The 15510-nt window shown below is 33.5% G+C and overlaps 1 protein-coding gene and 1 long non-coding RNA gene across 9 annotated transcripts in view; one reads left to right on the top strand and one right to left on the bottom strand.

Annotated features, from left to right (window-relative positions):
• Nbea (neurobeachin) overlaps positions 1 to 15510 on the bottom strand; it is a 702149-nt gene that overhangs the window by 510219 nt on the left and 176420 nt on the right. For all 7 annotated transcript variants that reach the window (XM_004854743.3, XM_087199596.1, XM_013075842.3 and 4 more), the window contains 4 exons: positions 11192 to 11271; positions 7864 to 7926; positions 7677 to 7774; positions 3948 to 4040 (listed from right to left, as the gene is read on the bottom strand). In XM_004854743.3, the coding sequence (XP_004854800.1) occupies positions 3948 to 4040; positions 7677 to 7774; positions 7864 to 7926; positions 11192 to 11271 (334 nt within the window). The remainder of the gene's footprint in view (positions 1 to 3947; positions 4041 to 7676; positions 7775 to 7863; positions 7927 to 11191; positions 11272 to 15510) is intronic.
• The window catches only part of LOC147821705 (uncharacterized), a 48507-nt gene continuing 41345 nt past the window's right edge, over positions 8349 to 15510 (top strand). The window contains exons 1-2 of one of the 2 annotated variants that reach the window (XR_015446696.1): positions 8349 to 9123; positions 10254 to 10476. This is a non-coding gene — a long non-coding RNA (uncharacterized LOC147821705). Of the gene's footprint in view, positions 10477 to 15510 lie in introns of both variants that reach the window. The other variant, XR_015446695.1, reaches the window with a different exon arrangement.

Raw genomic sequence — 15510 nt, 5'->3', positions numbered from 1 at the left:
GACCTCCTTCAGGGTATGTCTCTGCTGTCATAGTAGGCAACGTAGGAATCCATGTGTATATATCAGTCAATGAGTCTCAGCAAGCCAGCAGCAGACCAAGTACAGTGGTCTGATGTGCCTTTATTGTAGAGATTCTCTTTACTTTTCCACTGAGCTTCAGTTTTCATCCAGGAGCCTGAGAAGCCCTCTGTTACTAACTTCTGGTCTATCTTGTGGTGCTCAGGACAAGGGTCATTATAATCTCCTCTGCCTCTGTAGTGTGGGACCAGGTAGCAAAAAAGCCAGAAGGCCAGAGGTGCATGGGGGTAGTGGGTGGAAGACTGGGCCTTGGGGCCGCCTGTGAGGCTAAGTGGACCTCACAGTGCCATGGGCAGGGCCCGGGACAGCTGCAGAGCTTCAAGCTGCTTGTCTCACCTCGCCAGTCGAAGCTTAGAGAGTGTTGGATTGGGGTGGGGCTGCAAGACACCCCTGGGACCTCACTGTGGTGTGGGTGGGGCCCAGGACAGCAGAGCTTCAAGCTGCTTGTCTCACCTGGCTGCTCCCAGTTTAGAGAGCGTGGGATGGACTTACCACTTTTTCATTAATGTCTCATTTCTGTTCAGGATCCAATCTGCAACTTCATCTTTCATTCAGTACTCACGTCTCCTTTACTCTACTGGTCTCTGTTAGTTTTGAATGTTTTTGTTTTTCACATCACTGACAGTTTTGAAGAGCACAGGTCAGATATTCTGTAGACTGTCCCTCAATTTGGGGATATACAAAGTTTCCTTGTCACTGAATCAGTTACTTGGGGCTAGAGGAATGCCACAGAAGTGAATGCTTTTCTCATCATATAACATCAAAAAATACATGTTATCAGCATTATATGTAGCTAGTGACATTAACTTTCATCAATAGTGAAAAATACACTATTCTTCACTATTCTAGGAAAGTGTGTCTGATGTGGAGGGAGAAAGACTAAAGTATTTAGAGTATGGAATAAATTAGACATGTTACCTGACATAAACAACATACTTTTAATAAAATGTCCAGCCTATCTCTATTTCAGAGTAATAGCTTTTATCTAGATGTCCCCCTCAAACTTCATGTGGTCATAGGTGAGGAGTTCTGAAGGTGTTTGGATTAGATTGTGTGAACAGGATGTCACATGCCTCCCCTTGGGTATGAGTGGCACCAATCAAAAGGACTATAGCCCGGATGGGATAAAAGAGAGCTAGGCTTGCTGCTTCACTGTCTCCTGCCAACTTACCATGGATTATTTCTCCTCTGTGATGTCCCCCTGCCATGTCACCCTATGTTGGAGCAAGCTATGGACTGAAACCTTTAAAAATTGTTAACTATAATAAATCTTTTCTCCTTTAACTTTGTCCAGTATTTTTTCTCAGCAACAAGAAAAGTAACTAAGACTTTCAGGTAACAAAGTTTATGGATTATTGCACAGCTCGTATTCTAGGTACAGTGGTACCTCAGTTCATGCACTTAATTTATTCTACAATTTTGGAAAAGATGGCCATATTTGTGTTTGTGTGAGAAAGATGGTCACAGTCATATTTGCAACCAGATAGAGGGTTTGCAAAAAAACTCAAAATTTTGCCAACATTTGTTTACAAACCAAATTGTTTGCAAACAAAAGCATTCATGAATCAAAGTACCACTGTTCTTGGTAGAAATTAAATGCTAACTGTTAAATGGGACCAATCCAGACTTCAGTTTACTTTTATCCACAGACCAAGTCAGATTTACTACCAGACAAACACCATTTCTCCCTGTACAAAAGAGATGCTGAGCTTGATGAGATCTCATTTTTCAACTATTTTAAAGATGATTCTCTTTGACTTTTAGGTACACAATCAAATAATCTAAAAATAATGATACAGATCTCTTACTGTCTAATAACAATATATTATTTCTATTTAAATTCTTGAACAATTAATGTCAATGATTAAATTATCTCATTGTTGACATGAATGTTGGTAGTATTTCATATTTATATTTGATGCCAGCTATTTCAGATAACTAATCATACTAAAGAAATAAATTCTACCTATGACAGTACTTTTTTGATAACTATTCAAATGATCACATGACTATTAACTATAAATACATTCTACAAGTATCTCATTTATTCTTAGAACTCTATGAGGTAGCACTACCATTTTGCTCTTTATTAAAGTAAAATCTAAGGTTCAAAGATCTTTCCAAGATCACCCCGAAAATATGCAGCTAACCAGGATCCTACATATATTTTATTAATCAATTATATCTATTAATTAACCATCAATCTATATATGCTTATTTTACATGTTACTTTTGATTACTGCATTTAATATTTATAATCATATTGGTAGAAATAATTTGGACTTATTCACTGTGTAGCTAAGTACTTAGAAAATAAATTCAGAACTATTTTGATACATTGGATTTATATTTGGATTTTATACTGAGCTTTTAATCTTATGATTTCATTGATACATTTTGAGATTTGTTACCATTTTATCATTTTGCTATTCTCCTTGTATTTTTCTATTTTTATTCATGGGTATTCAACTTTATATAATGTCAGAGGCTTTAAGCAACTGCTACTCATATTTTGATATTCAAGGATGGTATCAATTTTGTAACTGTATTAGTGATTTTATTTTTTACTTCATATTACATTATTTATGAATTTTACAGAAAAAAGACAAAGTGGTTCTCTTTTTTTTTTTTGGTACTGGGGATCGAACTCGGGTCCTTAGCTTGAGAGGCAGGCAGTGGAACCACTGAGCTAAATCCCCGGCCCAAAGTGGTTATCTTAATCACCCATGTTTATATAGGAAATTGCCTATCATTTTAAAAATTGTGCACTAGCTGTGAGTTTTCAGTCTTTTCTATATTTCAAAGTATGTTTCCTGGTATTTTTAATATGCATATATTTTAAGGTTCATCTAGGACTAAAATCATTTATCCAAGTCTATTTTTTCTTTTTAACCAAAGATAAATGAGTGATCCTTACACTCTGATAGTAACTGTGTATCCTCTTCTCATTCCTGGCACTTTAGCACCTGGTATGTTGCTTACAGTTTCTCATATATAACCTGTTTCTGCATTCCAGGTTTTATCTCAACAATCCCCTAAAACTATCATATCTCCATTCTCTCTTACTTAACTATTTATTGTTAGCAAAATAAATTATATTTCAAGCTTCCAGATATGCAGCATGTCAGATATGGCTGATCAGAATTTGGCATAGTTTTCATCAGTATTACTAACAACACTTTGTAAATGTATGCACCAGAAAGAACTGGCAACACAGAGGTTCTGTGAGGAACCCTATCTAGTAATACTAAATAATAACATGACTTCCTTCGGTTCATTTGTAAAGAAAATTAATTTATAAAACAATATTCATGCACTAGACAACAAAGTATGAACTGCAAACATTAAATCCACAGTTGTTGCTTATAGAGAAGGTATTTTTTTAAAGTATTGAAATTCTGAATTTAGGAGAAAGAAATGAAGTATTCTAGGATCTTCAGAACACAAACATAATCAACAAGCCCATTGTTAGAAAAAAATACAAACAATAAAATACTGATAAAGCATATACATTTAACATCAATTCTCAGAGAAACCTCAGGATACATGGTATTCCCTGTGTCAAGAAAATTTTTATAAAAGTCATATCCATATTTTTTCTTTATTTTGAAAAAAATATTTTATTATATTCTTAAGATAAAATTTCCATTACAGGAAGAAAGCAGAAATATACTATATTACCTAAATGGTGATTTTTGTTCTATAATCTTCTATTAATAAAACATTACTGTATAAAACATTCTTACAACTTTTACCATATTTCAACTATTTGATTATTCCAGTCAAATCTTATGTTACTTTAGACAAAGCTCATAAAAACAAGTTTGAGTAGATATTTCTAAAATTTATTATGAAAAATATCAACTTACTTGTGACCTAAATGCTTCAGAAAATATCCCAGAACCTTCAGAGCTTGAACCCAGATACTTTCGCTTTTAGAAGCCAATAATTTGTAGATCACCCTACAAATACATGAATTATCTCATAAGCACTTATTAATATTACAACAAAACTAACTACCAAATACTTTTTAAAAATTACAAATACATAAAATAAAAAATATCTGAGTATTTTTATAATTCTTTTGAAGATTAAAAGCTAACACATTTCATTTTTCTTTAAAATGTTCGTGACGAGATCATACATGTGTAACTGTCCACCAGGTTACTTGTATTACTGGTGGTACCTACATGGCTGTTCCATAGGGTGGATTGTACGATCAAATGGCACTGTCCAGTGCCATGCAATGGGACAGTCATGCAGGTACTACTGTTGGTTGAAGTCATGCATACAGCACTGTTGGTTCAGGCGTCTTCAAATATACACTCAAAAAGGCAATGTGAATGTAAGTATTGCCTCTCAGAACAATGAACAAAATATTTCATTTTTAAAATACATGGGTAGGGCACATATCTTAGACTTGCCCACAGAATTTGAACTTGATAGCCTTAATATGCATCACAGTTAAAGACATCAAGGACAGACACTTAGCACTTACTATATTTCTATTGTCTAAGAATCTGAAAAGAGGTCTCAGAATATTTAGTCTGCTAGGCTCTTCAATTTATATGTGTTTGAGAAATTTTATTGCTTTTCTGCTAAAAAATAAAAAAATTATTCCATTTTTTTGTCACGTAACAAAGGACTAATGGTAACTCTACATGTGTAATTCTAGAACTTAAGAAAGTTCTTTGGGGTAGCAAAGGCAAATAAAAAACTAGAGTGTACTCAAACTTCATTAAGTATTGTGCTTGCTTCGGCAGCACATATACTAAAACTTCATTAAGTATCTTTTCGAAAGTACAACACTATGGTATATTCTGAAGGTAAAGAATTCTAGGCTGAAATAAAAAGCTGTCAAGAGAAGACAATATAATTTTCACATCACTTTAGTAACATTAATAAATAGGAACAAATGGGATAAAGTTAATGCTATTTGTTTTACTTTTACCAGTAGATTATACTATTGAAAAAAAGATGTTGTTGACTTTGCCTCTCCTTGCCATTTGAGCGGGGGTGTTTCATCTGTTAAAGAATAAACTATGAAGGGAGGTTAACTCTAGAGTGATTATTTCCTGTGGAAGATGACTGTTTTCAAATCCCACTTCCATAAATCTACATTTACATGGAAATCTATTTTCAGAATTTTAAGAAACCAAGATCTATAATGAAAAGAGACAAAGTTGGAAAAAGGAAAATCATACATATAAAAAAGAAATACATGGGAAATCATAAGAAAAAACATCAAATGGAAAAAGTTATTTTGAGAACTGAAGATTTTGGCTTACATTCAGATATAGAAAGGAAAGTTCCTATAGAATTCCTCTTTCCCATGAATAGCTTTGAATAGGAGGAAGCAAACAGTGTTAAGACTCTTTGGGTCAACAGAAGTTAGGAATACCACTGGAACATGTCATGTCTAGGGCTATTATACTTCTACACAAATAGAACTATGATACAAGATGAATAAGAAATGTAGTGACAAATCAGTTAATGTTTACTTGTAATACAAATGTATTAATAATAATCCCAATTTGTCTTCTGAGGTTTACTATATCCAGCCAGAAACTGACTAAGCTATGCAACACGGGTCATTATCTGTTCTTTGCACTGATGATTTACAGATATAAAAGTAGCAAAATTTTAGCTGCTCAGTTCAGTGTTGTACTATCACAAGGGCTTCCTTAAGTACACTTAAAATAATATCAGAATTAGGGCTGGGGGTGTAGCTCATTGACAAAGAGTACTTGTTTACCATGTGTAAGGCTCTGTGTTTGAGCCCCAGCTCCACAAAAATAACCAAAATTAAATTGTTTATTTTTGTTCAATTCTTAGTATACATGAATTATATATAATTGATCAAAATTCTCCCCCCAAATATTTCATATACTGTACAGGTGTTATGCCTTAGTGCTTGCTTTCTAGAACACAGTATTTGAATTGCTTAAACATTTTCGTATTTTTCTATCTAATAAACCCTATTATTTCCATGTTTATATTATTATGAGCCAAATATTTCCACATTTTTTTGAAGGGGAAAAAACAAATTAGCAAACTAAGGCAATTTCTATATTTGTGTTGTTTTTGATATACTGGTACCAGTCTGACATTTTCAACTAGTGGTTAACTAAGAGCCACAAGGCCTATTTATTTTCTTTAATGAATTTCTTTAATGAATCATTTTATACCATTATTGAAAATTCTATTCAAATCCTAAAGATCTTACAAAATATCGTCTTCTGTTTAAGATCAGATACCCAATGTGTCAAACTAATTCGGAATTTGTTTTCTGTTTTTCACCATATTGTACAATCTATGTTGGGTATCCTCTACAGGGGATGAGGCATATAACTTCAACTGACTCACATAATAGATGAGGTAAGATAATAAAGAAAGTTGTAAGGTCAGTAACTTGTAAGAAACTAGTCGATAAAGTTCAGAAAAAATGAATATAATCACAATTATATTAGGTGGAATAAACTTGCTAATATAATAAAATCAGTTAAGTATAACAGTTTTAAATTGACCTAAAGTGAGAAAAGAATCACTAATTTCCTTCATCAAATAGATTAGGAACCCTATAAGCTTCAATTAGATATCCACATAAAACCATGAAATGACTGCTTCTTCAACTGTAAAGCTTTTTAAAGTCCAGAAAGTTGTTATTTGCTGATGTAAATGGCCATGTAAAGGAAGCACAAAAAATTATTTGGCAGTTATTAATGTCATTTGTAAACCCTTTTTAATAAGTTTTGTTCCTCAAAAAAGCTGTGGAAGTTTATTGAGTTGCACATGGTAAAACCTAGATTTTTTTAGCTCATCTCATTAACTCCAGAAAAATTAAAAGAGAAAATCCCCAAGAGAATAAATTACAGGTTTAAGTTCATGAGACTATTACTCCAGAAACTGTTTCACACATTTACCCAGTTTCTTTATAATCATCATAACTAAAGTTAGTTTTCAGACTTTTTTGGTTTGGACCTCTTATTCCAAAACATGTTTCTAGTCTATTATTCTCCCTGCACTGTCACTGTTTCAGGTCACCATCTTGATACTAATAAATAAAATAATCTCTCTTTGATGTCATTATAACAGTCCTCTTCTTCTCTAATTCATGTTTCACATTACTATTAATCTAACAAAATGGCAATATTAATACATCATTTCTCCATTCAAAATTCTTCAAAGTTCATCACCAACGGAAAAAAATCTAAACTCATTAGCATGATATGGGCCTCACAAATCTAGCTTCTATCACTTTCTTGTGCCAAATATCATATAAATCTCTTGCACTGTATTTTTTTCTAGAACATATCACACTCTTTATTGCCCTGTTTCAAAAAAAATCAGCTTCTCATATTATTTGAAATGTCTTTATTACAACAAAAACCACTTAAATCACTTGTCTTGATTCCTGAGAACATTTTCTATACCCTTTATCAGTTTCCTTGAGTATTAGAGGATTAACAGCAGCTTTCTCCATTTTTTTCCTTCTCATGTGTAAGATTTTTTCATATTTGGACATTTATACAATATAAGATATTCTAGGATGCAAAATTGTGCTCCATTAAATTCTAATAATAGCACCATAAGCATACCTTATTCCATTCCTTTGATCAAATGCTGGTATCATTGAGGCTGGGTGTTCTGACATTAAAGCCACTAGTAATTGTAACACATCATGAATATTTTCATCCTGCATAATAAGGATCACCAATATTTATTTAATAAAAATTGTATTCTAAAACTTTTAATAAAATGATTAAAATAGATTATGTGTCTTACCTCATGCATTGTAAGTAGGTAATTTAATATACTCTGAAGTTCATCTTCTTTCACCCCTCGATCCTAGTTTTTCAAAAATATTTTATTATTTAATTTAAATCTAAAATTCAAACATTAAATACATCAAAATGGTCATTCAAAAGAAAAGTAAGACCTTAAAAGCAGATATTTTTAAATCAAAATTTCCCAAAGCTTCATAATTATTTATATTATTTTAATTAAATAAATATTTATAAAATTATATCACATTTTAAGTTCCTAAAATTTGATTGACTATCGAAAGTTAGCTTATTTTAATCATCAATTGTATTCTTATTACTATTTGGCAATTATTTACTGTTTTCTTCAAAGAACACAAATACAAGAGTTTACACTACTGTTTTGCTTAGATATAAAATGTCCTCTTGGGCCGGGATTTAGCTCAGTGGTTTTGTTGCCTGCTGCGCAAGCGCAAGGACCCGAGTTCAATCCCTGGTACCAAAAAAAAAAAAAAAAAAAATGTCCTCTAATTGTCTCATGTTCAAAGGTGGGTCTTTTAAAAAGTGATTGGATCATGGGAGTACTACACTCATTAGTGGATTAAACCACTGATGAGTTCATAGTTCAATGTGTGTTAGAACGCAGAGCCTGGTTTGAGGGGGTAGGCTACTGGAGGCATGATCTAGAAGGATATATTCTGACCCTAACTCCTCCTCTCTCCCTCTTTCAGCTTCTTGGCTGCCATGGCTTGAGCAGCTTTCCTCCACTATGCACTTTTGCCATTATACTTTTGCACAGGAGCCAGCTAAACCATGGATTAAAATCTTGGAAAGCATAAACTCCATGTCCTTTAAATTGCAGGTGTCAGTTATTTTGTCCCAGCAGCAGCAAAGTGACTAATACAGAAAACTGTTACCACAGAAGTAGGGTCACTGCTGTGACTATACCTGACAATATGGATAAGGAGCCTTTGGAAGTCTTTTGCAAAAGGAGTTCACAAAGTTTCTGAGATGCTGGATAGAAAAACTTTAGAATGCTATAAAAAGTGCTTGATGGGTAATTCTGTTGGATGCTCAGAAGACCAGAATGCTGACAGGAATGTGGACAGTAAACATCAGGCTCAAGAAGTTTTAGATGGAAAAGGACTCTACTGGAAATTAGACTCAGGCCATTCATGATACATTCTGACAAAGAATTTGCCCATATTCTACCTATGTCTTAAGACTTCAAATGAAGGTGAATTAAAAAGCACCAGACTAATCTGACAGAGGAAATACCAAGGTAATCCAATGTTTAGGTGGTGGCATGTTATCGCTGGATTTTTTTAGTCCTAAATTTATAGTGAGAATCATGAGCAAAAAGCAGAGCCCCTAAACTATCAAAATGTTCCAGTTTGGTTTAAAAAAAAAAAAAGTGCCTGTGAAGTGGGGTCAAGGAGAGCATGGTTGCTGAAAAGTTTAGCACCACTGAAAAGAAATCACATACAGTGGTACCTTGGTTCACAAACACTTTTGTCTGCAAAAAATTTCGTTCATGAACAGAAGTATTTGGTGAAATTTTGTTGTTTGCAAACTTTGCATCTGGTGACAAACAGGACTGCAGCCACCTTTCCCACACAAACACAAACCTGGACAACTTTTCCAAAATTGTAGAACAAATTAAGCTCATGTACTTTGACCAGAACAATAGAAAAGATGGCTTGAGGGAATCTCACAAACCAACCAGATTCAAACCATCAGAGGCTGTAGGGTAAATAACAGTAAATTCTTTTGAAACACCCTTCCCTGAAAAGAGAGGCCAAAGGTGTCCTGCTCATTTAGGACTTGCTAGGGAAATGTATTCCGGAATTCAGCCATCTAGGCACTTAGAGGCACCCATGGTCCACAGGGGCCCAGCTACTGCTACCACTGGCAGGACATGGTACTGGTTTTACAGGCATACAGAGTGGAAGAGTTGTAACATCATGGTGGCTTCCTTCCAGATTTCAAAAGAAGGCCCGTGAGGCCAAGCAATATGCCTTTGAGAAGACAATGATCAAAGCTAGGCAAGTAAAGCTGAAGGTGAAGTGGAGATTCTAAAAAATCAGAAATGTCAGAAATATGGAATTTCTGCTGACTAAAGCCAGAAGGAGAGATTGGAACCAGAGCAAGAGAATGGCTATCTACATGGGTTGAGCAGACACTTACATGGCTACAGGGGTGCTACTGCATAAGTCTTTTAGAGTTCATGTTTCACCACCACATGTCCTGGGTGCTAGGCACAGAATTAAAGAATTTAATGTTTGCTTTGCTGGATTTCAGTCTTATATTGATCTGATTCTTTTCCTCTATTCTTGGTTTTTGAAATGGTATTGTTTACTCTGTACCACTGTATAAGGTAAATATTTAACTTTCTTTCTGATTTTTTATAAGGGCTCACAGCTAAGAGACTGCCTTGAGTCTCAGAAAAGACTCTAGATCTAGACTTCTGAGCAATACTAGAACTATTAAAACTCTGCTGACTCTTAGAAATGAACTATATGCATTTTGCATAATGAGTGTACATGAACCACATAGGAGTTGGTCTAAATGTTATGATTTAGATCTGCAACGTCACTCAAAGATCTTACATGTTCGGAGGTGAAGCTTTTTAAAGGTAAGTGGATTGTGGGGGTGCTAAATGCATTAATGGGTTAATTCACTGACGAATTCATAGTTGAATGTACTATTAGGACTTGGGGCATAGTTGGAGAAGAGGATCACTGGGGCATGAACTTCAAGGGTATACTTCTGGTTCTTCCCTGCTCCCTCTCTCTGCTTCCTTCACTGCCATGTGTTCAGCAGCTTTCCTCTACTTTGTCCTTCTGCCATGCCATTTCTGCCTTGGAATCAGCCAATCATGAACTGAACTCTCTGAAACCTTTCCCCATTTAAACTGCAGTTATCAAGTATTTTGTTCAGCAATGGGAAAGTAACTAACACATTTATCAGCTTCTTGTATTATCTCAGAATTTTACTTGTATTTTTCTTTATTATTTTTCTATGAAAGATTTTTATACTCGTGTAAGATTTCTATACACTATGCAAGATTTCTTAAACTGGAACATAGAACATTTTCTAAAATAAAATATTTACACTCACTTCTTACTCAGGTTTCTTGTCATTTTCTACCACCTCCATTAATAAAGGAATCAAAGAGCATTTAACTAAAAGTTCAACAAAGGTTAGTATTACAGTTTATAAAATTTTGAAAGCAATTCATGAAAAGTAGTTAATGCTAATTAAATAATAATGAAAAAAAATGCCAACTATGCCAAAAGTTTCTTTTGACCTAATACATCACAATTCTGAAATATATAAAATTATTTTACCTTTAGGATGAGTTGTTTCAGAAAAAGCAGCATAAATGCCCGAAGTGATATAATTTCTTTTTGTGATGGCCGGGGACCATCTAGGATAAAGCAGGGAAAAAAAGAGAAATCCATGATATTAAACAAGCTGAATGTAATTACTTTGAGACATCATTAAGTTCTTTAATAATTATATTTATTAAAATTACAATATTATTGTTAATGTTATACAATTTCAGTAATATCAGAATATCTAAAAATTAATTTTAAGGTTTTTGCCAATTTAAAATTATTCACTGAATGTGAGATTTGAAGGGTGAGAGCTCAAATAATTTCTGGATAATTCTAAACTGTATAATCACCAAATATTTAGATAAATAATTTCTCTTAGTTTTATTAACTGAATATGTTTCTCAGTATTTCTTTCACTCTCAAATAAACTTGTTTTCATTTACAGTCTATCCAGATTCACTCTACACCTTATATAGGAAAGAAGAGAAAAAGCATCCTACTCTACCGAATTATTTGTTTTGTAGTTTTTTCTTCTTACTACATAGTATAAAACATAATATTATGAGCACATAAAAAATAGTTACTAAGTCAATAAATGAAAGTTAACATAAAAATTAAAGTGCACATACTACATCCATCAAAATGTCTACATTCTAAAATAATTACTTGTAAAATACCTAATTACCAATAAGATTGAGATAAAATGACATATGTAATATAGTATATAATATATAATAATTATAGTTTTTAAGAAATAAAGCTAGACTCTCCCAAATCCTTTAACCATTAAATCTTCTTGGAGTAACCAGAAATATATAGTTGATTTGTCAATTTTAAAACCACAATCCCTTCATATATAATTTTCTTTACTTTCATTTATTCATTAAATTTATTGGTACATTTTAGGTATACAATATGATGACATTTATCATTGGGAATTTGTACATGATATATCTTGGTTCTTATTTTTTTCCCAATTCCCCTACCCTCCCTTCAACCTCTCTACCCCTCTCTATTTACAAAAACTTTGTTTCCATTTTTTTCCTTTTCGCATATTTATTCCTTTCCCTTCTTTACTTTCCCCTATCCAGCTTACTTCCCCTTCCTCTTTGGACCTTTTCTTCTATTTCACATTATCTATTATACATTTTGATCCTTATTTACAATTTCAGTTTCTCACACCAGAAAAACTATTCAGTATTTATACATGTGTGTCCTATATATTTCACTTAAAGAGTATGCCCTCACTGTGCATCCATTTAGCTATAAATGTCTCTAGTTTCTCAATCTTTATAGTTGAGTAGTACTCCATTTTATTTAAAAAAAAACACACACACACATTTTCTTTATCCAGTCTCCAGTTAATGGGCAATTGGGCTGTTTCCAAGTTTTAGCTATTACAAAGTGTGCCGCTATAAACATGGTGCACATATATTGCTGTGCTATGATTCTTTTAATTCTTTTGGGAAGATACCCAACAGCAGAATAGCTGGGTCAAACGGGACCTTTAGTCCCAGTTTTTTGAGGTGTCTCCATACTGACTTCCACAGTGGTTGTACCAGTCTACACTCCCTCTAGCCATGGAGAAGGGTTCCTTTTCCCCACAACCCCAACAGCATTTGTTATTGGTTGATGTCTTGATAGCAGCTATTCTTTCTGGGATGAGGTGGAATCTCAGTGTTTTTTTCATTTGCATCTCTCGAATGACCAGTGACATTGAACATTTTTTCGTATGTTTACTTACTGTTTCTACTTCTTTGTCTGAGAAATGTCTGTTCATTTCAGATGCCCTTTTTTGGACTGGGTCTTTAAATTTGGGAAATCTACTATCTAAAATATATAAAGAAGCTTCATATATAACTTTAACAACTCTTTATATACCCAATAAATATTTACATGCATATTGTTACATCTGCAACCAAATTATCACCAAAATAATCTCTTCCACTTATTATTGAAGAACAAGTTTCTTCCCCATTTCCCACTGTTCACAATTTTTGCCTTACTCCCATCAATACTTTCCCTTTCTCTTATCAATACTTATTATAACTTGTTTATTGTGAAATACAGCATACATATACAATATGCAGTATACAAATATATACAGGTATATAACTTAATGAATTATTATAATACAAACACCTGTATAACAACTTCCAAGGTCAAGAAATCAAACACTAACAATAGAATGGTAGAAAAACTCATCAACCATTGGTGTTCTACTAAAGAAAGTATGTATAACACTGGAGTAATGGGGTCCTGATTTATGGTATTTACAGCATTTATACTTTCTGTTGTGCAAATACTCGCATCACTTCAGATTTTAAGTTCAAACCACAAGTGTTTTAACAACCAGGTTTTTAAATTCCTGATTATTTAACAGTATGAATCACCTGCCCAAAATACTAAAGCCATCACTCTATACCAGCCCTCAGTTGTGTACCACATTTACCTTCTTGATAACATCCTCCATTCTTTTCCCACTAGAGAGAGCCATTCTCTTAGTAATAGTCTACCTTATTTATATTTTTGTTACCATTAATAAACTGGACAAGTTTTATATCTCTATGACTCAAGTTTTTTTTTCTTTTTTATTCTTTCAAGTCTAGGTTTTAGATTGGACTTGGACATCCTTTCATTAGTGTTAGGATTAGGATAATAATGTTACTTATGTCATAAAATGCTTTGTGAGTACGGAAGGAGTGAATACATATAAAGAATAGTATAGTATCTCAATGATTTTTATTGTAAGCATCCAGTAAATGTTACCTGTTACCTCTTGCCATATACTATACAATGCAAACAGCATTTTGCACAGAAATGTGTATGAGTTGTATGTATGATCTGTATCCATTTTAGGTAAAATAAAATATAAAAAGATTTATCTAACATACATAAAACTAATAGAAAAAACAAATCATAAATTATGTCATTTATGCAAAATACAGAAGCCAAGAATAAGTTGTTTAGGAATATATACATTTCAGATGCCCACTTTTGGATTAGGTCTCTAAATTTGGGCGGTCTGATTACTCTCACCTCTTTGTTATGTTGTAGATATTAGTCCTATGTCTGAGGGACTACTGGCTAGAATTTTTTACCACTCTCAGGGTTGTCTCTTCACTTTGTTGGTGATTTCTTTTGTGGTGCAAAAGCTTTTTAATAGGATGAGATCTCAGTTGTTGACTCTTTGTATTACTTTCCGTGCAGTCTGGGTTTTGTTCATGAAGTCTTTTCCTACCTCTCCATCCTCAAGAATTCTACATAATCTCTCTTCCGCAGATTAGTGTTTCTGTTTCAATATTTAGATCTCTGATCCATTTTGATTTAGTTTAGTACACGGTGAGAGACATGGTCTAGTTTTACTCTTCAGCATGTAGAAAGCCAGTTTTTTCAGCACCACTTGTTAAAGAGGCTGTCCTTCTTCCAGTGGACATATCTGGTCCCTTGGTCAAAGATAAGGTAACTGAGTATGTATGGAGTTGTTTCTAGTCTGTTTCACTGATCTTCAGGTCGGGTTTTTAGCCAGTACCATGCTGTTTTTATCAGAGTAACTTAACGAAGTACAAATGGCAAATAAACATATGAAAAAATGCTCAACATCACTGGTCTATTTGAGGGATGTAAATTAAAACAACACTGAGATTCCATTCACTCCAATAAAGAATGGCTAATATCAAGAAATCAACCAACAACGAATGCTGGACAGGATGTGAGGAAAAAAAGAAACACTTCTCCACTGTTAGTGGGAGTGGAAACTGGTGCAACCACTGTGGAAATCAGAATGGTTATTCCTCAAAATACGAGAATTAGAGGCCCCATTTGACCCAGATATTCCTCTTCTGGGTATCTTCCCAAAAGAATTAAAAGCATAATACCACAGCAATATATACGCGCCCATGTTTATAGCAACAGAGTTTGTAATAGCTAAAACTTGGAAACAGCCCAAATGCCCATCAACTGATGAACGGAAAAAAAGAGGTAAGGTTTTTTTAATACAATGGAATATTACTGAGCCATAAAGGATAAACATGAGACATTTATATTTAAATGGATTTACCTTGAAACTATACTTTTTTAAAAAAATTTTTGAGATGGAGGTCTTACTATGTAGTTTAGGCTGACTGAAGCTATACTTTTAAGTGAAATAAATCAGGCACATATATGTAAATATTGCATTCTCTCTCTGGTGTAAGACACTGAAAGTGTAAATAGGGACCAAAATATATAACAGACGATGTGAAATAAGAAAAAATTGTTCAAAAGGAAGGGGGAACTAGAGATATGGGAGGGGGAAAGGAAGGAAATAAAAAGGAAAAAAAATGAGA

This window comes from Heterocephalus glaber, unplaced genomic scaffold (genome assembly GCF_053883595.1).
Source record: "Heterocephalus glaber isolate CG9 unplaced genomic scaffold, H.glaber_assembly_v1.0 deba00001720, whole genome shotgun sequence".
NCBI classification, from domain to species: Eukaryota; Metazoa; Chordata; class Mammalia; order Rodentia; family Bathyergidae; genus Heterocephalus; species Heterocephalus glaber.
Note: the sequence above shows the minus strand (reverse complement) of the source record. Positions and strands in the feature narration are given on the sequence as shown.